The sequence below is a fragment of the Protopterus annectens genome, chromosome 14.part0 (genome assembly GCF_019279795.1).
Source record: "Protopterus annectens isolate FY-2018-M chromosome 14.part0, PAN1.0, whole genome shotgun sequence".
NCBI classification, from domain to species: Eukaryota; Metazoa; Chordata; order Ceratodontiformes; family Protopteridae; genus Protopterus; species Protopterus annectens.
Window position 1 is genome coordinate 752,379,148 of NC_056748.1, and position 24,964 is coordinate 752,404,111.

At 37.7% G+C, this 24,964-nt stretch overlaps 1 protein-coding gene across 1 annotated transcript in view; it reads right to left on the reverse strand.

The window, feature by feature from the left end:
* PDZD7 (PDZ domain containing 7) overlaps positions 1–24,964 on the reverse strand; it is an 809,774-nt gene that overhangs the window by 78,919 nt on the left and 705,891 nt on the right. Inside the window, exon 16 of the mRNA XM_044056491.1 lies at positions 11,569–11,669. Coding sequence (XP_043912426.1) covers positions 11,569–11,669 — 101 coding nt within the window. The remainder of the gene's footprint in view (positions 1–11,568; positions 11,670–24,964) is intronic.

Sequence of the window (24,964 nt, forward strand, 5' to 3'; positions counted from 1 at the left end):
TTCAATGGCAGTGCCTAATTTGCAATCATCTGCAAATTTAGTCAGCCAGAGGCCATTGACATTGGCCTTGACTTCAGAGAAGTAAATGCCAAAAAGGAGCAGTCCCATGGTTGATCCCTGAGGGGCTTCACTCGTGACTGCCCTATTTGTAGAGGTGAATTCCCCAGTTCTAACTTCCTGGGTCCTTTTTGTGAGCCAGCTAACTATCTACCAGATAACATAATGGATTGTCAACAATGACTGAGTGGGGGATTGTGCCAAATGCCTTGACCAGATCAAGGTATACACTATGAACCATTTTGCCCTCATCCATTGTTTTGGTGACCTTCTCAAGGAAGTCCACCAGGCTGAGTAGGCATGACCTGCTCATAATGAAACCAAAATTGGGTTGGGTCCAACCTCTGAAAGTTTCCTGTGTCATTATTGATCATTTTCATGATAATTCCTTCTATGGCTTTGCATATGAGACTAGTGCGACTTATAGGTCTGTAGTTTCCAGGGTCTGTATATGGCCCACGTTTGTGAAGAGAGATGACAGTTGCCGTTCACCATTCATGAGACATGAAGCCAGTTTGGGGACTACAGTTAAACAGCTGTTCCAGAAGGCCTGGTAGATCATGTTTCATCCTATTTAGAGGGCATCCTGGGATATTGTCTGGGCCCATTGATGCAGTGTTATTGGTCTTAGAGAGAGAGCATTAAGGATCTGTTCCCTACTAACAGTAGGAGGGGAAAACTGTCAACATGCTGATTATTGAATAGACACACAATCCAGTTGACTGCAGTGAGACGAGATCCCCTCCCTATCTACAGAGCACACTACTCAACGCAAGCACCACAGCACAAGTCTAATAAAATTGGCACCTTCTGTTTGTAAGATAAATGCTTTAACAGTTATGCTAGTCCCCAATCCCTTTTCTCTCTCATATCTACAAAATAAGGAAATATTGCAGACACTATGGTTCAGGACTCCTCTTTTGGTAAAATGTAGCAGTATCTCACTGAATAATTATTGTTCATTAAGAGTAAGAAAGAAAGAGCTTTCAAACATTATCAGTCTTAAAAATAAAATAGTGGGTCTTTGAGATTCCCAAATCTCTTTAGGGCTGTCATCTAGTTGGGTCAGTAGAAATGTTTGATCTGAACACAGCTTGGAACAAACATTTTACTAAGTGAGATGGATACCATTTGCACCTCCAGGTCAGGGATAACTTGGAGACAATCTATATTTTCAACGAAGGCAGCAGAGCAGAACTGTTAGATGTACTAACCAGAATGGGTGGAGGCATTAAAAGCATGATGGAATTAGTATCCCCACTCTTCCACTTTTTTTGTCTGCTTGGCAGAGGTTATGTCTGCATGCCTGCTCTCTAATATGCTACTTTTCTTGACAATAAATTCAAATTAAGCATGCAAAAACTTGGTGCAATAATTATTGTATCTGAATTATATAATTCATAGTTCACTTTCTTCATGCTTTAAGTATTCTATTGTTGTTTGGCACTATGTTTAGAGTAACTGATTTTGAAATATTTTCTCTGATCCAGTGTGGTTACTTAAGATAACATCACAATCAGTACACTCTAAAGCAATTTCAAATAATCCTATATCTACAGTATTAGGCTTATTATACTGGTGTATATGCTTCATGTATATCAAAGTGTATTTGCATATTCTTCATATTTTTCTAAATGTTATTTTTTCTTGCTTATAAATCTAATTACTGTACAGTACTGATAATGGAGTTTATATCCCCAGGCCTCCACTGAGAAGTGGTTACATGCTGATGCCAGTTGGACTTTCCCAGAAGAGAAAAGAAAAAAATATAAAGGAGATAAATAAAGATAACTAAGGACTGAACTGTAGACAATTTAGTTATCTGGCATCCACTCTAGGGCATATATTTAAAAAGTTGCCATTTGAGACTCTTGTAATAATACTGCATGTCTTCTGTCTCTGTGTAGCTTAGCTTTGTTGTAAATGTCTAAAGCAGATGAGGCAGATGAAAAAGTATCTTCTGAAGCCCTGGTGTGTTACTTGACAATCATGCAGCTCTATGATCTGTTGCCTATGGATTATGCATCAATTATAGGTGATGGTATCTTAGAGTCTTGGACTGTTTGAGCAGAGTTAGCAGACCTGCTGGTCTGCGACAGACATGCATCACTGATCATCTCTTGGGATTATGATTTCTCTTTAGTAAGAGGGTTATCCAAAATATTAAACCTGTTTTTCTATCAGGTAGGGCATCTGAAATTCCGGGCCTCCTCTTTGAAATAAGGAAAGCGAAGGATGTTAATCACGCACATGCAACTATGCAACTGCAACTGCATATCCTTTTCTAGTACTTATGATTTTATTGTTCTCATCTCTGATGGCTTTTTGGTCAAGTAAATATTTTGATTCTCTGGTGTTTAAGGTACAGTCATGGATATGATGATGGGGTAATATTAGGATAGCTACTACTCAAATAGTAATGAGAGTTTTAAAATGTAATGAAAGTTTGAAGAATGGAATTAATACTGAACTCTGCTCAACACAAATGTGTTGTCTTAAGAGATAACCCTTCTGCACTTGCTTCTGTGTTTGGCAGTCAGATCATTCACTGCAGTGATGTTACCACATGTAACATGTGCATTAGCAATTGCATTATTTGGTGCCTTTTTTTCAATTCATAATTTCATAAGGGAATTAATTACTTGTGTTTTCCCCTTCTTCTAGTGATAACATGTATAAGTGAGCCATCTGATGACTCTGTACAGGCAGATCAGCTTTTATTCAAGTTATCTGCTGGTAGGGGTAGAAAGGTTACCCCCTGCCTTGAAAGTCATTATAGTTTTCTACATGGTTTGCATTTTTTTTTTCACGCCATTTTGGTGCACAACTCTAAATCCAAGATGGTAATGTTTCAGAAATGTTGTATTCATTGTTGATGTCCAGGTACCATTTTCTATTACCCAGTTGTCATACATGTATACTTTGTATACTACTGATATGCTAAACACATTCATTCAGTATGTAAAATGAATGACCCATTGCCTTCTAAATCTTCCTCAGTGATAGAGTACAAAAGTGTTTCCTGGATACTTGAGGTTGTAACAAGATTAAGTTTTAAAGACATTGATTGATGGGCTTATGCATTGTGATTATTAATGGATAGAAAAGCCCAAACAAAGAGGCAAGGCAACAGCACAGCTTAAAAGACAAAAGAGTAAAATGGTTTTAGTTCAAGAGAAGCACCCATCAGACACAAAACATCAATAATTAGGTATATATAGTTATAAACCATTGCACCATTTTCACAAATAAACAAAAAAAAAAAAAACAGTGGACAAGTGGCAATACTTACAATGAAGTTACTACATTTTGAAGTAATTGACACATTTTATTAACTTGCTAAAGGTAATATACAATGTTGAGCGCTTTCTTCCCTCAATGAATAGGGACTTCCTCAGAACAAAATAATGTATACACACATAATTAGAAAAACCCAACCTTAAATAATGATCCCTTAAACAAGGGACCAATTAAATATTTGAAAATTTTAAAAATTTAAAGAAATATGCCACATTAAAATCCATGAATGAACTACATACACTGCTAAAACACAAAAGTAATACAAATGAAAAACAATTGCCCCATTAAGGGGGAGCCACGACGGACCCCGGGAACTACCGCCCATTAGCCTGACGCAAGGCCATGGAACGTATCATTGTGGAACTCATAAACAAAGACATTGGTAATCTCCAAACTCTGGAACCTACCCAGTTTGGATTTGTAAAAGGCAGATCATGTCTCCTAAACCTGAATGACTTCTTTGAAGCAGTCACCAAAGCCATAGATGAGGGTAAAATGGTTCACACAGCTTTTCTAGATCTCGCCAAGGCTTTCGACACCATCCCCCACTCTGGAATTATAGATAAGCTCACTAAACTAGGTATAAATCCCTATGTCACAAGATGGGTTGCCAACTGGCTCACAGACAGAACCCACACTGTGAAAGTAGCGGATTCCAAATCCGACATCAGACCAGTGACAAGTGGAGTACCACAGGGTTCAGTCCTGGGTCCTCTCCTGTTTGGTATCTACTTCTCTGAAGTGCAGGTCAACACAGAAGGTCTTTGGCTAACAAAGCTTGCAGATGACTGCAAACTAGGAGCCATAATCAAAACTCCTAACGATGTGGACAAACTACAAAAGGGCCTCACTGAGACAGATACCTGGTGTCAAAGCCATGGCCTGAAGTTCAATGCCAAAAAGTGTATTGTCATCCCCTTTGGTAAAAACTCTGTACCCATGAACTACCACATAGCTGGTAGTCTACTTAATGCCGAAAATGTGATGAGACCTTGGGACACAGGTGGACAGTAGTCTCTCCTTTGATAATCACATCGCCACAGTGGTCAGGAAATCCTTCTACATGGCTCATCTCATCACAAAAGGATTCTCATCCAGAAAAATAGAGGTCATTGTTCCGATCTACTCATCACTCATTAGACCCATTATAGAGTACAATGCCCCTTTTGGTCTGTACCTCACAAGACATCTACAACAACTGGAAAGACCACAGAAATACCTCACAAAGAGGATTACTGGCCTCAAACAGATGCCCTATGCAGACCGTCTCAAACAACTACAGCTTTACTCCATCGCATATCACCTACTCAGGGGTGATCTCTGCCTAACATACAAAGCTATGTCAAACCCAGAGCTGTTGGACATGGTCCACTTAAAGAAATCCCAATCCCTCCAAGCTACACGCTCTAGGGACCGAAACCTTGTTACCACAATAAACAGAACATGCTGGAGGGATAGATTCCTGTCCGAGAGACTTCCCATACTCTGGAACAGACTACCTATCTATGTCAAACAGAGCTCCTCATTAGCACTCTTCAAGAAGAATCTTGATGATTGGATGGGAAATGGGAAATTCACCCCGGGGATCACTTCTGCGGCTCTGCTCGACAGGGGCACAGGAAAATAATTTTCTTGGGTGGCGAAAGCCAGGGTACATTTTTTGGCTAGGCTTGTATGGGCCCTAGGACCGTTAGCCTAGTACCTACCTATGAACCTGTTAATACCCTAAAGGTAATCAGTGTTTGATCCAAGCATCCATCTAAAAAATCCAGTAATTGATTTCCAATAAATTATACTATGTAAACTTTAATTTATAAATTAAATACAATGTTGTAAATATAATCTTTAAGACAATAAGTTTAAATACCTAACACCTAATATGAAAGGAATGCATATATATAATATAATATATATCACGGATAGGGACATAAATGATGTTAATAATAAGGAAATGTTTAAAAAAAATTATGCCCAATATCTCAACCTAATATATGTCTCAGTTATTCAATACTGGTATATACAACCAGGACACCATAAATTTATGTGTCACACTCATGGAAGTAGTGTTTGCAAACAATTACTTGTGTTTTGAGGGTCAGTACTACAGACAAAGAATGGGGGTAGCCATGGGTGCTGCATGCGCCCCCGGCTTTGCTAATTATATTATGCCATACTGAGAGCAACAATTTGTGTTTCAGAGTGTATTTAAACCAAACATTATTTTTTATACAAGATTCTTGGATGATTTGTTTATTTTATGGAAAGGCATGGTGGTGGAGCTTGAGCATTTTTACGCCTACATAAATGAAACAGTTAATTTTCCGAAATTTACACACCAACACAGTAGGAAAAGTACTGTGTATTTGGATGTTGAGTTATTTATTACTGAAAGGAATGTTATAGAATCAAGAATTCATCGAAAGCAAACCTTCTCCAACTCTTAATTAGAGTTTACAAGCGCACATCCACTATTTCAAAAAAAGTCCATAGTTAAAGGACAATTGGTTAGAGGATGATCAGTTCCGATGTTAATTTTAGTGAAGAAGTAAGGTTTATTTTGAATATGTTCAAAGTAAGGGGATATCCAGAGGCCATACTAAAGGAAATTGGTCAGGAAGTTTTGGATAAACGAGAAAAAGGCTATTACAAACCAATTTTAGTTTTTGGAAAGGATGGTAACAGTGCTGTGACTCAAAAAATGGAGTCTATAAGTAGTTTAGGTTTTGTTATTTGTTTTAACCAAGATGTGTAAAAGATAGTTGACATTATTTATAATAATTGGGACATTTTGCAATTTGATGTGAATATAGCCCAAAAAGTGGGCAACGGGTCAAAAATAGTCTATAAAAGGGATAGGTCCTTTAAAGACATTTTTGAAGGGACAAAGATAGATAGTACCTTCAGTTCAAAAAGAGCAAAAAGGAATTTGAAATGTCAACATTGTAATTTTTGTCCACACATTTTGGAGACTGGGGATAAATATGTGTTAAACGGAAGGACTCTTAGGATTTATGGACAGTATAATTGCGGTACCACTAATGTGGTTTATCTGGCCAAGTGCCTAATGTGTCCCACTTTTTATGTGGGAAAAATGGTTAGACCATTCAAGAATAGGATAGGAGAACACCTATCAGATATTAAACACCGTAGGTTAACTAATGTATTGGCCAGACATATTCAGTAAAGAGGTGACCACACCTTTCAGTTTTTAGTAATACAGCATTTAACTAAAGACCCACAGGGGAGATGTTTAGATGTCCATTTAGACATATCTGAATTGAGATGGCAGCTCAGACTTAATGCTGCCAATTGCCCTGGTTTAAATGAGGCTATCAGTATTTCTAGTGTTTTAAAACTGAGACATATATTAGGTTGAGATATCAGACATAGCATTTTTTTTAAACATTTCCTTATTATTAACACAATTTATGTCCCTATCCATGATATATATTATATTATATATATGCATTCCTTTCATATTAAGTGTTAGGTATTTAAACTTATTGTCTTAAAGATTATATTTACAACATTGTATTTCATTTATAAATTAAAGTTTACATAGTATAATTAATTGGAAATCAATTACTGGATTTTTTTAGATGGATGCTTGGATCAAACATTGATTACCTTGAGGGTATTAATGGGGCGATTGTTTTTCATTTGCATTACTTTTGTGTTTTAGTAGTGTATGTAGTTCCTATATGGATTTTAATGTGGCATATTTCTTTAAATTTTTAAAATTTTCAAATATTCAATTGGTCCCTTGTTTAAGGGATCATTATTTAAGGCTGAGTTTTTCTAATTATGTGTGTATACGTTATTTTGTTCTGAGGAAGTCCCTATTCATTGAGGGAAGAAAGCGCTTAACATTGTATATTACCTTTAGCAAGTTAATAAAATCGTGTGATTTTAGCTGTTCTTGTGGCTGCCTTCCAATCCTGGTCAATTGTTCTGGAGTTTTGGATTCAATTTTGTGGAAGTAATTGACACATGCCAGGTCAAAGAAGACAGAACAGCTACAGCCAAAGGACACTTTGATGGAAAATGCTCACTATTTTCTCTCTGTGTTTCTTAGGGACTGCAGCAAAAGTCAATCTGATATCTCTTCTTCTGCAGCTACTACACTGTCTACTGGAAGAACTTATCAAAGCACGGAGATAACTGCTACTCTCAGATGGATGATATTGAATCTAACTCTTAATCATGGTTATCATCTTTTAAGTACAGCTTATTGCAGGATTTTGCTTTAATGAGCAGTGGTTTGAATTCCAAGTACCTAACCTTCATTTTACTTTACTTGGTACTTGGCATTTTTCCATTATGACAAGCCATTCATATATAGAATGGTTCTACTTGTAAACTGGGCTCAAAATAAGGGTCAGCAGTTTCAATGTTGCCATCCCTTTCCTCCTTGAACATACCCCCCCCCTTAGTAAAATTTGGCCCAATATATGAATACCCACCTTCCTTGTTGAGGCTGAGCTCTATGCTGCTAAAACATTTGGAGCCTAGTAACTGATTCCAGAGTCATTGGTATAGCCCGCATTAGTCACTTTAATACCAGCAGCTTGGGGGTCCCCTATTGTCCATGACTGTGTGGTAGCCATGCAGAAGTTGCAGTTGGTTGCAAGAATAGGGTGGAAAAATATAATTAGTTTTCTTATTACAGGTTTATCATAACCAGGGTTGCACTATAAGCCTGACTGAGAGTGAGTGAACATGAGGTAAGTGTTAGAGTGGAGCTAGCCTAGTACCTGTCTATGAATATATAAAGAGAGCATTATAGTCAAGTATTAGCATAATGAGGGCTGAGTAAAGGGGGACAATGACATCCCTAGATTTAGACACACTCCCTTTCTTAATAAACTGTGCAATATAGAATGACCTCCTCATAATAATTCACACATTAGTCAAAATTAGGTCAGAAGTTCCCAAATCCTGAATAACTGGGTCAACTCTTAGAGGTGTATTGCCAATGTGATAGTTTAGTTTTAGTCCATGATTTTGGCACTGGTTATTTATATGTGACAAACTTTCCCAACCTATCAGGACTGAACCCACGACTTGGGAGAAGTAAGGCAGATATTTCATGGCTAAGCCATCATACTGCAATACTGCAAACATAACAGAAGAATGGTCTAGTTTGGGGCCAACATGTTTTCAAAGAAGGAGTGTTGTGCTCTTTTGAGGATCTAAAAGAGAAATTTGAGATTTCACATAAAGATTTCTAGAGATTTCTATAGTTAAATACATTTTCTAACTACACTAGAGTAGGTATGAATTACTTTATTTTCCTAGCACAAAGTGTACGTGAGGCATCTTGTTCTAAAGGCTTACTATCCCCACTGTTAAGGCCACGGTGGCATCCTTACTTTTTAGCAAAAATCATTTGCTGCATAAGAGAAAGTTCTCACTGGACAGGTGAAAGTCCAGGACTTTAGTAGAAGTTTTAAGCATCACAGTATTTGCACTAGTTTAAAACATATATAACAGGAAACTCATGTATCGTTTTTTAAACATTTCCTTTAAATGTACTCAACTGCCTGGATGTTAGCACATAGGATTAAGAGTGTTGCCTAGCAGTTAATATATAAGATTAAGATGCATATTATGGTAATGAGGTGCATCCTATGGTCCAGTGTTTGATCCCCTCAGCCTCCATTTGCCTACTCTGTGACTGAGAAAATCACTTAACTAGACAATGCTCCTGGGCTGAGTCTGAAAAACGATCCATCTGGATCAGTGCTCTTCCCTGGTTAACAAATAAAAATATATACATCTTCACAGGTACTTCTCCTCCTCCTCACCTGTTCTAATACTGCCTATTATTTGCTGGTAAGTCATTTAGTTAAAGAAGCCAAGCCCAAAAAAATTCTGGACACTATAAGGAGGTATGAGTGTGAAACTGAAGTATATAAATAGGCATTATACGTTTGAGTAAGTTAATAGCACTTTCAATTACTTAACTACTATAGCAATAACCCATGCCTGGGTGTGGGTAATGCTGGATTTACCCACGGTTGGTGTGGTTTGGTCACGAGGGTGAAGCCCGAGTGGCCAAACAAAGTCAACCATGGGTAAATCCAGCATTACCCACACCCAGAAGTGGGTTATTGCTATTATACAATGACATTATTTAAGAAAAAAAATAATTACTTTTCTTAAATAATGGCATTGTATAATGCCTCCTTGCTGCCCTTCCGCAGTTGTCTGGGTATTCTGCGGCAGTTCTGATGTACTGCACATGCATATATTTATGCAGTACATCAGAGCTGTGGGCAAAAGCAACGGAGAAAGCAAGATCTCCGTTGCTTTTTACAGCCATTCTCGCTATGTTAAACAAGTTTAACATAGCAAGACAGCTTTAAAAAAAGCAACAGAGAATCTCCGTTGCTTTTTTTAAAGCTATCTAGCTAGGTTAAACCCATTTAACATAGCGAGACAGTTTTGAAAAAAGCAACGGAGAAAGCAAGATCTCCGTTGCTTTTTAAAGTGTCTCGCTATGTTAAATGGGTTTAACATAGCGAGACAACTTTAAAAAAAGCAATTGAGATGCTCCGTTGCTTTTTTTAAAAGTTGTCTCACTCATTAAACTCGTTTAACATGGCGAGACAGGTTGTAACAAGCAACGGAGATCTTGCGTTCTCCGTTGCTGTAAAAAAAAAAAAAAAAAGAGTTATACTAATGGAAAAACTCCGGGCGACCGGACCTTTTTCCATTACTATAACTCTGATTTACAACGTGCACGCTGACCAATCAGCATGCACGTTTTGCAATATTAATAGGGGGGTCGTTGTATAATAAGCTTTCAACAAGACCAGTGGGTGGGATTTCTCCTTCAGATTCTCCTTACCTAAAGATTCTACTAAGAAGAGACAACAAGGGGAAACCTACTATTGATTAGGAGATATACTAATTGAGCTCATCCAGAAAATTGGGTTTCTTACTGCAAAGGATGGGCACACGCACTCTTAGTCACAGAGGCATATAAATACATAGCTTCTTTATGGAAGTCTCCCATTTCATCAGCACTATCTCAAACACAGTATACTCAGAGCAGCAGATTGCTTCACTAAGAGTGGCAGAGTTTAAAGCAGGTTGTTTGTAGTTGGAATGTTTACTCATTTGTGAATCACCAAGGATGTGAATTTGCTAGTAAGTGAGAAACTCATGCTGTGAGATAACTTAGATACAAGAAGACATTTCTTCACTTCAGAAGTGTCTAGGACATTAGTGATATCTTGTAGGTGCTTTAGATAAAAACAGAAATGACAAAAGAGTCTGGGATCTAGATTTTATTTTATTTCATTATCAGTATTACTTTACAAATGTTTTACCTAATATGGCCACTGTAGAATTTTTTTTTAAATGTAAGATGTATTATGTTGTACAGATTACTAGTACATTGATAAACTATTCAAATTACAATTTATGATATGCATATGGATAAAGAGAGCACTCAAGGGCCACACCTGTACCATTGCCTTTGAAACACTGGGCATGATTCCAAAAGATATCCTCTTATTGTAAGTGATTTACTCCAGTATATTACATCAGAGTAGGTCACTTACACTGAGAACACATTTTTTTTTTAATTCTGACCCCTGGTGCAAGCCTATTTATACACAGGCTTTACACTGAAGTAAGTCACTTACACTGAGATTAGGTCTTTTGGAATCAGGGTGGGCTTATACCAGTGTAAGTCACTTACACTGAGAGCAATTCTTTTTGAATCTGGTCCTTTATTCACGGGTATACTATCCCCTGAATTGCTCTTAACATAAGTATAAAGTATTGAAGTTATCATAATGATTAATGTTTCTCCATTCATATAAGGGCAAATAATTAATTTGCTCCTGTCTGGCATAAATCAGACTAAGTTAGACCATCATGTTTTATTTATTAAAATTGAATGATACTTATATAATCTGATAAAAGGTGTTATTTAACATGTGCTCAGTTTGTGGCTATGTGAAAATGGAAGCCTGACTGAGGTTTCTTCTCTAATCTTGAGCCTCATGTAGCTCATCCTCTTCCATTTTTTGCTCTTTACTCATTTTCTGGATAATAAAACATATGTATAGAATAATGCAAATGAAGATGATGAGAATAAGCTTACATTTGTCATAGATTGTAACTTACATGTGTCATATATTGTAACTTACATGTGTCATAGATTGTAACTTACATGTGTCATAGATTGTAACTTACCTTAAGAAGTCCAGTAGCAGCAGCTGCCCCTCCTGGAAAAATCTTCTCAATTTTCACCACTGGTTGAATCCTGGACTCTATCCCTCCAGAGATGCTGATACCTTCAAAATAAAGTTGAATGCTAACAGTTATCTACAACATTTTTACCTTCATGGAGTCTTTTTTTTATTTGCACCCTTCAAATTTACATATTTTGGTTTACAACACATACTATCCCCCCAAAACGTGAATTTACTGTTAGCATTTTCAAATTCCATGTTCTGACAGGTAACTTGTAGAGCCCCCCCTTTGCTAGATCTTGTTTCTGGTTCTAGAATGCCGGAGTCAACAAACACTATTACTCTCATTACAAATAAACATTTTGCTGCTTTGCACTTTGTTTACCTAGCAGTCGATGGCTACTCTCTGTGATATGTGGAGGTGGTTAGTAATGGCATTAGATTTTAATGGTTAATGTTGCCACCTCACAGCAAGAGGTGATCCGGTTCAATCCTCGGCTGGGGTTCCTTCTGTGCAGAGTCTACATGTCCTCCCTATGGTAGCGTGGGTTTCCTCCGGGTGCGCCGATTTCCTTCCACATCCCAAAGACATGCTGTAGGTGCATTGGATACTCTAAATTGGCCCTAGGAGTGAGTGAGTGAGTGTATGTGTGTGCCCTCCATGGAAGGATGGGCGCCAGGCTGGCAACTCAACACTGTAAAACCCCACTGCCAATCATGAGCAGACAGGTGATCCGCAGTGGTGATCCTAACCAGGAAAAAGCCGAAAGAGGAAGAAGAAGATTTTAGTAGTATAACTTCAGTTTCCAAAAAAGTTTAATTTAACAGAAAAAAAAGATCAACATCAGGAGTTTAAAGACATCCAAAGATCAAGGGAAAATGTAGTTCAGTGAATTTCATACATATATTACATTTTACATTAATTCACTAGACTCCAAATTATCTAAAATTTCTTTCATCAGTTGTTCATTGTCCCTGGTTTGACAGATGACATCACCCCACATCCTTGAGTTCTACTCTTCCAAAAAATGCATTATCATTTTAACCAGTTCACTCTCTAAACATCCTTGCACTTTCTTATGTAATCCATAAGCTATATTTATTATTTATTGATGCTTTGTTAACCATACAGATTTGAGGCCAATTTCTGGAGGATGTTTGGGAAGAAAAAAAAAATCACAATTTAAACACAAACTTTATGGATTCATTTTATGTATACTTTTTATCCTGCCCTGGTCTTGAAAATCCAGCCATATCAAGTGAACTGGTAATGCATTTATTTCCGCACCCCTTCAGTCTTGTTTGTGGCATCCCAATTCACGCCATTTAGGATGTGTTATTTTTGGGAACGACTACCTTGTTATTATATATCTATCAGTTTTACTGTGTATTATATATATATATATATATATATATATATATATACACACACACATATATATATATATATATATATTTATATTTATATACATATACACACACACACACACACACACACACACACATATATATATATATATATATATATATATATATATATATATATATATATATATATATACACATATAATCTTCTCTTTCGGCTGTTCCCGTTAGGGGTTGCCACAGTGGACCATCTGTTATCATTTCTTCCTGTCCTCTGCATATTGCTTTGTCACACCAACCACCTGCAAATCCTCTCTCACCACATCCATAAACCTTATCTTAAGCCTTCCTCTTTTCCTCTTACCTGGCAGCTCCATCCTTAGCATCCTTTTCCCAATATACTCAGCATCTCTCCTCAGCACATGTCCAAACCAACGCAATCTCGCCTCTCTGACTTTGTCTCCAAGCCATCCAACCTGAGCTGACCCTCTAAAATACTGATTCCTAATCCTGTCCATCCTTGTCACACCCAGTGCAAATATTAACATCTTTAACTCTGCCACTTTTAGCTCTGACTCCTGCCTTTTTGTCAATGCCACTGTCTCCAACCCATATAACATAGCTGGTCTCACTACCCTCTTGTAGATCTTCCCTTTCACTCTTACTGGTACCCGTCTGTCCCAAATCACTCCTGACACTCTTCTCCACCCATTCCACCCTGCCTGTACTCTCTTCTTCACCTCTCTTTCACACTCACCATTACTCTGAACTGTTGATCCCAAGTACTTAAACTCATCCACCTTTGTCAACTCTACCCCCTGCATCCTCACCATTCCTCTATCCTCCCTCTCATTCACACACACATATTCTGTCTTAGTCCTGCTGACCTTCATTCCTCTCCTCTCTAGAGCATATCTCCACCTCTCCAGGGTCTCCTCAACCTGCTCCTTACTCTCACTACAGATCACAATGTCATCTGCAAACATCATAGTCCATGGGGCCTCCTGTCTGATCTCATCTGTCAACCTGTCCATCACCATTGCAAATAAAAAAGGGCTCAGAGCTGATCCTTGATGTAATCCCACCTCCACCTTAAACGCATCTGTCACTCCCACTGCAGACTTCACCACTGTCACACTACCCTCGTACATATCCCGTACCACTTTTTCATACTTCTCTGCCACTCCTGATTTCCTCATACAATACCACAACTCCTCTCTAGGCACCCTATCATATGCTTTCTCCAACTCCACAAAGATACAATGCAACTCCTTCTGACATTCTCCATATTTCTCCATCAACACTCTCAGAGCAAAAATCGCATCTGTAGTGGTCCTTCCCAGCATGAAACCATACTGCTGATCACTAATCATCACCTCCCTTCTTAACCTAGCTTCTACCTTTCCCATAACTTCAAGTTGTGACTGATCATTTTTATCCCTACTACAGCTCGGCATATCACTCTTATTTTTAAAAATAGGTACCAAAACACTTTTTCTCCACTCCTCAGGCATCCTCTGACTTTCTAAGATTTCATTAAACAATCTGGTTAAAAACTCCAATGCCATTTCTCCTAAGCACCTCCATGCTTCCACTGGCATGTCATCTGGACCAACAGCCTTTCCATTCTTCATCCTCTTTATAGCTGTCTGTACTTCCTCCTTGCTAGTCTGTTTCACTTCCTGATTCACTATCCCCACATCATCCAACCTTCTCTCTCTCTCTCTCATTCTCTTCATTTATCAGCCCCTCAAAGTACTCTTTCCATCTGCTCAACACACTCTCCTCGCTTGTGAGTGTTTCCCTCACTATCCTTTATCACCCTTACCTGCTGCACATCTTTCCCAGCTTGGTCCCTCTGTCTAGCCAGTCGGTACAGGTCCTTTTCTCCCTCTTTAGTGGCCAACTTTTCATACAACTCTCCATATGCCTTATCCTTAGCCTTCGCCACCTCTCTCTTTGCCATGCACCTCATCTCCTTATACTCCTGTCTACTTTCTTCATCTCTCTGACAATCTCACTTCTTCTTTGCCAGCCTCTTCCTCTGTATACTCTCCTGTACTTCCTCATTCCATCACCAGGTTTCCTTGTCCTCCTTCCTCTGTCCCGATGTCACACCAAGCACTTTTCTGTCTGTCTCCCTTACCATCTCTGCTGTAGTTACCCAGCTATTTGGTAACTGTTCACTGCCCCCCAGTGCCTGTTTTAACTCTTCCCTGAATGCCACCTCACAATCACCCTTTTTCAACTTTCACCACTTGATCCTTGGCACTGCTCTCACATTTGTCCTCCTCTTCTTGATCACCAATATCATCCTACAGACCACCATTCTATGCTGCCTAACTACACTTTCCCCTGCCACCACTTTACAGTCATCAATCTCCTTCAGACTAGCCCGCCTGCATAGGATATAATCCACCTGTGTGCATCTTCCTCCACTCTTGTATGCCACTCTATGCTCCTCCCTCTTCTTAAAATATGTATTCACCACAGCCATGTCCATCCTTTTTGCAAAATCTACTACCATCTGACCTTCTGCATTCCTCTCCTTAACACCATACCTGCCCATCACTTCCTCATCCCCTCTGTTCCCTTCACCAACATGCCCACTGAAATCCGCTCCAATCACCAGTCTCTCACCCTTGGGTACACTCACCACCACTTCATCCAACTCACTCCAAAATGTTTCTTTTTCATCCATTGCACACCCAACTTGTGGAGCGTATGCACTAACAACATTCATCATTACACCATCAATTTCCAGCTTCATAAACATTACTCTGTCCGACACTCTTTTCACCTCCAAAACATTTTTGGCATACTGTTCATTCAGGATAACCCCTACCCCATTTCTCCTCCCATTCACATCATGATAGAACAATTTAAACCCACCTCCTATACACCTGGCCTTACTCCACTTCCATCTGGTCTCTTGCACACACAATATATCAACCTTCCTTCTCTCCATCATATCAGCTAGCTCTCTCCCTATACCAGTCATACTGCCAACATTCAAAGTTCCTACCCTCATTACTACACTACTAACCTTCCTCCTCTCTTTCTGCTTTAGGGCATGCTTTCCCCCTCTTCTTCTCCTTTGGCCAAAAGTAGCCCAATTTCCACCAGCACCCTGCTGGCTAACAGTACTGGTGGCAGTCGTTGTTAACCCGGACCTCAACCGATCTGGTGTGGAAATCTGTATTGTTGTCTGCATATGTTATTTGGCAGAGGTTTTACACTGGATGCCCTTCCTGACATAACTCTCCCCATTTATCCGGGCTTGGGACCGGCAAGAAGTAATGCACTGGCTTGTGCATCCCCAGTGGCTGGGTTACACACACACAAATATATATATATATATATATATATATATATATATATATATATATATATATACACATATATAAATATATATACATATATATATATATATATATATATATATATATACACACACACACACACACACACACTTTTATATTATTATGACTATTATAAGTACTGTTAAGGAGCCTTACAAGCTCCTTAAGTGGGCTTGGAGGATAAGAGTTAAACACCAGTGGACTGTAATTGACAGGAGGTTGTTTTTGTGTATATTTCACCTTAAGCCCCTCTCCTGGTGGCTGACGTCCAAATACTCACCAAATATAAGGGTTTGCTATACCTTCCTCATGTAGGAGTATGTTTGTTTACTCACTCTCTGGAGGCTGCCACACTGGCTCAGGTCCCCATCTACCTGTTGCATGCTGCTCACCAAATTCTTTTAATAGGAACCATCACTGCAGCATGCTGGACTGCCTCCTTCCTCCCGGTATGGACAGTCTGACACTGGTCACTCACTCCCATTCTTTATTGCCAGCTCCTTCAGCACCTAGTTAACTAGTAAATAAATGTTTTGAAACATCAACAAGTTCTAAGGTTCACACCTTAACATTTAACTTCCCCTATAATTAAATAGATATTTTTATTCATAGCTCATTTTCATAACAGAAAGCACAGTTAATAAGGTTACAATTGGAGCTACAATATTCTACAACTTGACAGTTCCTACTCATAATAAATGCTGTTAAGAGTAAAATAGGAAGACTAAAAGAAGGCCAAAAGCAGTTACCTTATCAGCAATCACCCGGCAATGTAAACCTTAGCTCTAGGTGATTGTCACTGTTGAAGTGACTTGCCAACCCCATGTGCAAAGATGGGAAAAGGGGTTGTGGATGGATGGATGATTACAGAAAGATGCACCAGGATGGAAGTATAACAAAGGGAGATACTGCTAGCCCAGCTATCTGGAATTTTGTAAATAATTATATCTCATTTGTGAATATCAACATGCTGCTTGTGTTCCAAATGTATTAGAACTGTATGTCATGTGTATATCAAACTGCTGGTACAGAAGTGTGTGTTGAAAAGGTTTTTGCAAAGTACTTGAAATGTATCCACAGTGTATCCTACTAGAGAAGAACAGAAATGTACATGCACTTTTGTAACTGTTTAGATGTATGTATTTTAATAGTGGAAACTGGCATTGAGGAGGTTAACCTCAGTCTAAAATAAATTAGAAAAATAACTGAACTTAAATAACTTTATGGCTATGCAATAAAAGATGATATCTTTCAGTTTCAATTGAGCAAGGAGACATAATGTCTAAAACTAGGAGCTTACTGTATTGTCTTGGAAGTGTTTTATTGTTTTATGATTTCCAGCATTTGACAAAGATCTGAGATCTATGTATTTTTCACATGTAGATGCTAAATACTGGCAGATTACAGCAGTGAGGGTTTCACCTGGGATAGAGTCAGATGACAAGAAATTATGTCATTCTGCGAGCTATCCTAGCAGTAATATTTGAGATATTAATTTGAGAGGTCTTTGAGTGAGACACAGCATTCTGTATTCTGTCTTGGACCTGACAACAACTAGAAGATCCATTCACCACATCTGCCTTGCTCTGATGTAAGCTAACTAGGGTATAGTAATTCTCTTAGATATAGCCAGGAATATAGCAAAACCTAGTTTAGATATTTTTCTTTATTTATTTGAGACTGTCCTGCAATGTAGTTTTTAATATTTCTTGTGATTTTGAACTCTGATGTCGCTGTAAGTATATACTGAGTATTTTCTTATTCTTTTAATATTTATTAAATATTTGTAAACCTTTCATTGTGGCTGATCTGTCTAGAGATATTTAAGTTCTGAGAGTACTTGCATATTTATTTGGTGACACTGTGCCGACTACTCCTAATAGCCTTGCTCTTGGTCAAACTACCATTTGTATTAATAATAACATTACACAGTAAGATTGGACACCCTTTGTTAAGGGCCTTAAAGTAGCTGATAACGGGTTCTGGTGGCAGTGATAACTACCTTATAGTCTGGGCAGAAGGGGGCATAGCTAATGAACCTGTGCTAGCCTTTCACAGCTCTGTGTGTGTGTGTGTTTGTGTGTGTGTGTATATATAAAACAAATCTCCAAGAGTCTGTCTGTCAGCTACTTGGGCAGGGACACAAAGCATTGGTTGGACAGAGAGAGTGTTGGAGGACTTGGCTTGGAGTACTGGCTAAGTACTCAACTCTATAGCTGTGTCAGTGGGAAGTCTTATTGGGGTTCTGGAGAAAGAGGGAGAAACAAGTCCCGGACTGACTGTAGTCTCTGTGTGCTCTTAAGGGAAATTGCACTTGATGTAGGCAGCTGCCTCTGGAAATACTGTGTGTGTACTTGTCATCCTCTCAATGTGCATTCCTCATTGGTACTAGTGATGAGGACTTGAGGCTCCTTGATTACTGGTCCAGTGGTGGGGTGTCACACAAAATATTAATGATAGCCAAACAGTACAGTAACAGAAAGATGGATCAAGCTGGTAGGAACATCATTTTACTATTAATCTGATTAATTTATTAAAATGTACATATATTAATGTCTCTACTTATGATACTTAAAAAAAATCATAGCTGATTTTATTGAGGTCAGTTATTTTTTCAGCAGAATGTATACTTATTAGGAATGCCCTGTTGAAGTGAAGGCAGTTACTTTTAAAGACAAAAATGAAGAAGGATCAACAAATTTATTAGTGGTGTATGTACATATTACTTAATACTTTAATCTATTCATTTGTTCATCTTCTGATAACCCAGTGAACCCTTTTACAGTGCTCCCTGGAGCCTATCTTGGTATCCTATGAGTCAAGGCATTGAAATCTATTCTGAACAGGACCTTTGTATGTTGCAGAATGCACACACACACTATGCATACCTGTGCAGGCAGTTTAGACATCACATGTGCTTTCTGCATTTCTGTGTGAGGTGGAAGGAAAAGAGTACCCAGAAGAAATGGGGGAGACATCCAAACTCAACAAAGACGGCACCCTAGCCACCAAGAAATGAACAGTAGAACCACTTGCTGTGAGGCTGCAGAGCTACTGTTTCTCTGCACTGCCCCCTTTAGATTTTTAAATAAGGAATACTTTGTTTTTCTTGAACTTCTTACATTTTCTTTTGAGTCCCTTTCAGCCTGTTATAGTCTGGAAAAAATCACTGCCATGTCTGCTCCTTTTATTCACAGCAACATGATAACATTTCTTTCTAATCAGTAATTGTGAAGAGTTTCTTTCTTCAAAGAAAACTCTCAGTTTGGGGAATTGTTCTAATCCATTAAGAAGACAACTGCTAGTACTTGTGAGCATCTCTTATTTTGCAGGGAATATCTATAGCTATATAACTATGTCTATTTGTATTTTTTCTGTCATGAAAAGAGACTGCTGTGTGTCCAATATATAATTTGAGGAGAGACATTGAGTAACTCTTTGAAATGACTGTGGGTCATAGATGGAATTTTAGAATTTAGCTGACTGGAATGTTTGCCATGATTAATGTTTTGTTGTGTTTATATGTAGCAGGAAGGTACTGACCAGCCAGTCAGAACTTGATATTTTCAGAGCCAAGGGTATACAAGGGATACCGTGCTGTAAATGCATACGGTATCTGCAAATAAAAAATGGCAAATAGAGAATATTTACATTCTTCATTGTCAGTTGTAATTTGTATTCATTTAAGTGAACAATTATGAACATATGTAGTATGGATTCATAATTAACCTACTTGTTCTCACAAATAAGGCTGAGAGACAAAAATGTTACTACTTGCCCTTCTTCAAGAGTTTTCCAGAACTGTCTGGGGCTCACTATGTACCCTAAATATCACTGTCAGTGAATTTTTGTAATATTACCTTGCTTTAAAAATACAATTTATTTATTTATCCCTTGTTGACTGGGTTAGTCCCACTATGTTGTCAGTCTGTTTTCAGAGGAGACTTGAGGTAGTAATTATACTGACCAGGTGAACTTTCCCTACACTTTTTGGTGTAGATGTACTTCCCTCTTCCTACAAAATGGAGCAAATGGTTTATACAGTCGAGAGAATTACCGTTGCTGTTGTGTAATAGTTTAGAAAAGGAGTCTTGGGTGTATTGTCAAAGTTCAACATGTGCAAAATGTTTGTGCAGTGTCTCAGCAGAAAAGAAGTGCATATTGTCACTTTACAAGAAGGTGAATTGGAGGATCATATATTAACTTCCTTTATTAATGGAGATGAGCCAGAAGGTGTGAAGCTTTATCCTAGTCTGAAGCGGTTAAGCACTGCATTACACTTGGGGAGGGGGAGAGTTCATTACTAGATTATATTGACCTGTTAGTTATAAATACAGGTGAACTACTTCCTGCAACTATGTTTGTGAAAGAGATGGAGAAAGCAGTATGTCAGACTTTTGGTGATTGTACAGTACTCAAGAACATATGCAACAATGGTTAAAATTAAGAATATTAGCATGACTGCTCCAGGTATAATGCTATGGTGCATGCCAGTAATTCATATTTCTGGTAAACAAATGAGATCTTAGACAGGCATTTCATGTAGGATTTAGTCATTGTTCCCTTGGGATTTGTGCCTTCTGATGCTAGGTTGCTGATTCATATTGGAGTGGAACAATTTTATGAAGTGAGTTTTTAATCAACAGGACTGGCAGAGTGTTTCTTTACTTTGTATGTTAGCAAATATTTTGTAGTCCCTGGAAAGCTTATACACTTTTTAGTACACATTTCAATAATAGTAATGAACACTTTTTTTACCATATAGAACCTACATAGTCTGTGATATTGAGATTAAGCACTATTTTGCTAATATTTTCCATATTGTTTTGATGTACAACACAGCTTGATGAAATTCCTTTATGGACTGTTGCATAGGCTGTGTGGGTTTCTTTTTAAGTATCAGGTACTAAGATTACCTATCTTCCTAACAATGTTGTTGTTTATGGTAAAAGAGCTGTGGTTAAGTATGGAGGTAACAGAAACTTTTATTTTTTTTGTGCATCTGAATCACATTTAATCTAAGAATATCCAAAATGAAAATGTGCTCAGTATGGTGAACAGGGTCACTCTGCTAAAAACTGTAAAATGCTGTATCAGCACTATTGGTTTGGTTGTAATAGTATGAATATTTTACCTGACTCTGTTGAACCTACTTTAACATTTACCATCAGAGACTGACAATATTTGCTGTTGTGATACTTAACAAGATTCTGAATATGTATGTCCTGATAATAAACAGCATGGTGGTGATTTAGAACCTAAAGAAGTGCATGACAAAGGGAAAACATACCCAGTACTAAGGATAGTGACAAATGTGGAAATAACAGTAATCTAGTTCACTTGAGCAAATTGTTGCCCTTTCTGGTAGGTGCTTATTTCTTCATGTATCTCTGTTTTAACAGACTTATAGACTGGTAGTCCTTTATGCATGTTGCTGGCTTTTCCCGGTTAGGGGTCGGCACAGCGGAACTCCGGTCCGCTAATGTTTGGCAGCAGATTTTCATGGTGCCGAGTTGCCAGCTCGACACCCAACCTTCAACGATGGCACGCCCATTCACACATGTCTTTCAGAACACCACTTAACCTGCGGGGAGGATATGCAGACTCCACACAGAAGGCACTCCCCACACACTAGCTGAGAATCAAACAGGAGAACCTCTTGCTGTGAGGGAAAAACGCTACCGCTGCACCACCGCGGATACCAATGTTTAAGATAGGAGTCACTTTTCTGAGCAACTTATGCCATATGAATGTCAATATTAATGCAATTATATTTGGATATTTTAATTGTAACCTACACCAAAAATGTGGAAAATAGGTTGTAATGTATATGCTTATAAGAAACCTTTGCAATACATCAAATTTTTCTTATAAAAGAGAAGACATTACATTTATAAAAGAAATACACTTTGCATTGATTATGTTCTTCTTTCTGAAAATTTGAAATAAGTAGATGGTAGATCTTTTCCAGCATGCTTTTCTGACGTTTGGCCATTTAGTCTAGAACTGAGTGTAACCAGGACTATATCCATATAAGAAAGGATATTAAAAAGTTAAACTGTGATGTTATGCACACTAGATGTGACATACACTACATGTTATACTTCCCAAGTTGGTATTTTATGGCAGCATCACTTGTCTATGAGGCCTTTTTCCTGTGAAAAAGTTGATGGATTCAGCATAAATCTAAGTATAAAAAGGAAATCTCTATGTGGAAAAATATATTTTTGGCATTCAAGGAAGTCTGAATGTATTGCATTAGTTGAATGCCATGAAGTGGCATTAAAAGATAACTGAAGCTTATACACAAGTCCTGAAGAACCAGGTACATGAAAATGTTAAACAAGAAACATTCTTTATTGCAAAGACAGAAACATCTCTTGTATGATCGGCAAGAAGAGTTACCTCTTTTTTGGGCAGATTGGTTAAATATAAAGAAAGTATAATGAGCCATATTAGAAATTCTGATAATGAGTTATATGTATGAACTATAGATTTTCTTGTAAATTATGATCATAATGCATATTCTGTCAGTCCACACTGGCCATCTATTGCACAGAATGTTAAAAGGTTTAGTATCATTACAGCAGAAAATATGGTAAACCTATTAATGATAAAAAGTTCGACATGGCATTTCCATCTCTTAAGAATGATTGTTCTCATGTATGGATGGCTTTAGAGATAAGCATTATACATCTTTTGACACAAAGCAGTGCACTCTATTTCTAAAAGTATTAAAAATGAAAAGTTGGCCAAGGGTGATACAGATAAAAACTGTTTGCCATGGGTACTAAGGTTTATACATAAAAAGGATGACAAAATTATATTAATAATTGGACATTGTTGACCCTTACTAATACTGACTGTAACATTTTCATTAAAACATTACAAAATGGAATTTATAGTTATTACATGGAGTTATAGATGCAGAGATTTATGGACTTAAATTTATTAAACATGTGCTACTTTTATTTTTATTTAAGGAAGTTATTGTTTGTATTCTAAGACAAAAAAAGCAAATTGTAAAACTCTGGTTTGTGATATTGCCAAAGTGCATGACAATATTATTCCTGACATGCTGTGCGATATTTTTAATACTTTTGGTTTTCATCTCAAGCATCTGACATTTGATTTTTGTCATATGATTTATATGTGAATATACTTATATTAAGATCTCATTTAATGAGCAGATAAATAATGATATTAAGGCAAATAAAAATGCCCTTTAAATAGTGTCTTATTTGCTTTTGCTAATAATGTCATTATTTCTAAATACCAGATTCTCTTAGCAGAAACCTTACGGCATGTTAGACTGAATATTCCATTTCCTTTAGCTATGGCACATACTGATGACATTGTTATGATGGTTAACGATCGTGTACACATTTATTTAACCATTTTTTACTATAATCATGCCCTAATCTTGTAAAGTGGGCTTTCTATTTCTAAAATGTGTAGTTTTTGCTTTACTTACTTCAGTAAACTGGTTTCTGTTTATTGAATGCTGAGCAACTGTTCAATTACTTCCTGATTCCATGTCATTCAGCCCCATCTTCTGATGATGTATCAGATGGGGGGGAAACAGTTTGTAGCGGGTTGGTATGTTTTCTGTAGTCTGGATCAATTTTATTCTAAAGTAATTAAAAGTGGTACAATCATTTTCCCAGTAACACAATAAATCGGTGCACTATATTCAAGTGAAAGGTAACAAAAGTAAGATGAAACAGGATAAAAATGTTATTAAGTTGTATAGTGCTTGGCATACAGTGTAATAAAACAGATGGACTGAACAGATCACTTTTAAGGAGAAAACTACAGATGCGGGAATCACCTCAGTGATACCCTGCTGTATAGTGAATTAATTTCTATGTTTTATGGCAAGGAATTAGTTCTGGAAAGAAAGCATTTGGAATAATCTGTGCATCTGTAAAAATGAAGACACATTTAAGCAATCATTCCATAGTAGAAAACTAATTACTTCAGTGTGACAGATAGCTGTTTGCTACAATGTGACATCTGAGCTATTACACTGTATGACAAGTACAATAAACATTACTAAGAATGTATTTGTACTGAATAGAATGCTTGATTATGTTTCAAAATCAGGAAAACATAAACTTAAGTGCCACCCTAGTGCAAAACCCAAACTTAAGAAAGCTTAGAGGTACTTAACAAAGGCTTCTTAATGGCATCTAAGTGATCTAGGGATGTCCTCTCTACTACATAGCCCTCTCAACACATGGACCTACAAAGCTATATAGCCTTACCAGAACCTAACCTCTAACCCTATAACTCACATCCAGTTCCAAACCTGAGTCTGTGCCCCCTTTCCATAAACCTCCACTTCCTCCTTAACCATAAAGTCACTGATCACTCCCTAAACCTAAAGCTTTAACCTCCCGAACAAAAATTTCCTAATTGCTCCCTAACCCTAAAATTACCCTCCTACTCCCTAAGCCTAAAAATTCCTTTCCACTCTCTAAACTTAAAATGTCACCCCCACTCCCTCACACTAAAATTCCCTTCCCACAGCTCCTTGCCCAAATTCATGAGCTACAAGGCACTTTATTCCATGGCTTTGAGGCAGCTGTTTTCAAACACTTGGAACTCAAATGACTGTAGTATTCATAGTATTATTGTTGCCTCTCCTACTAGAATAGCTTGATATAA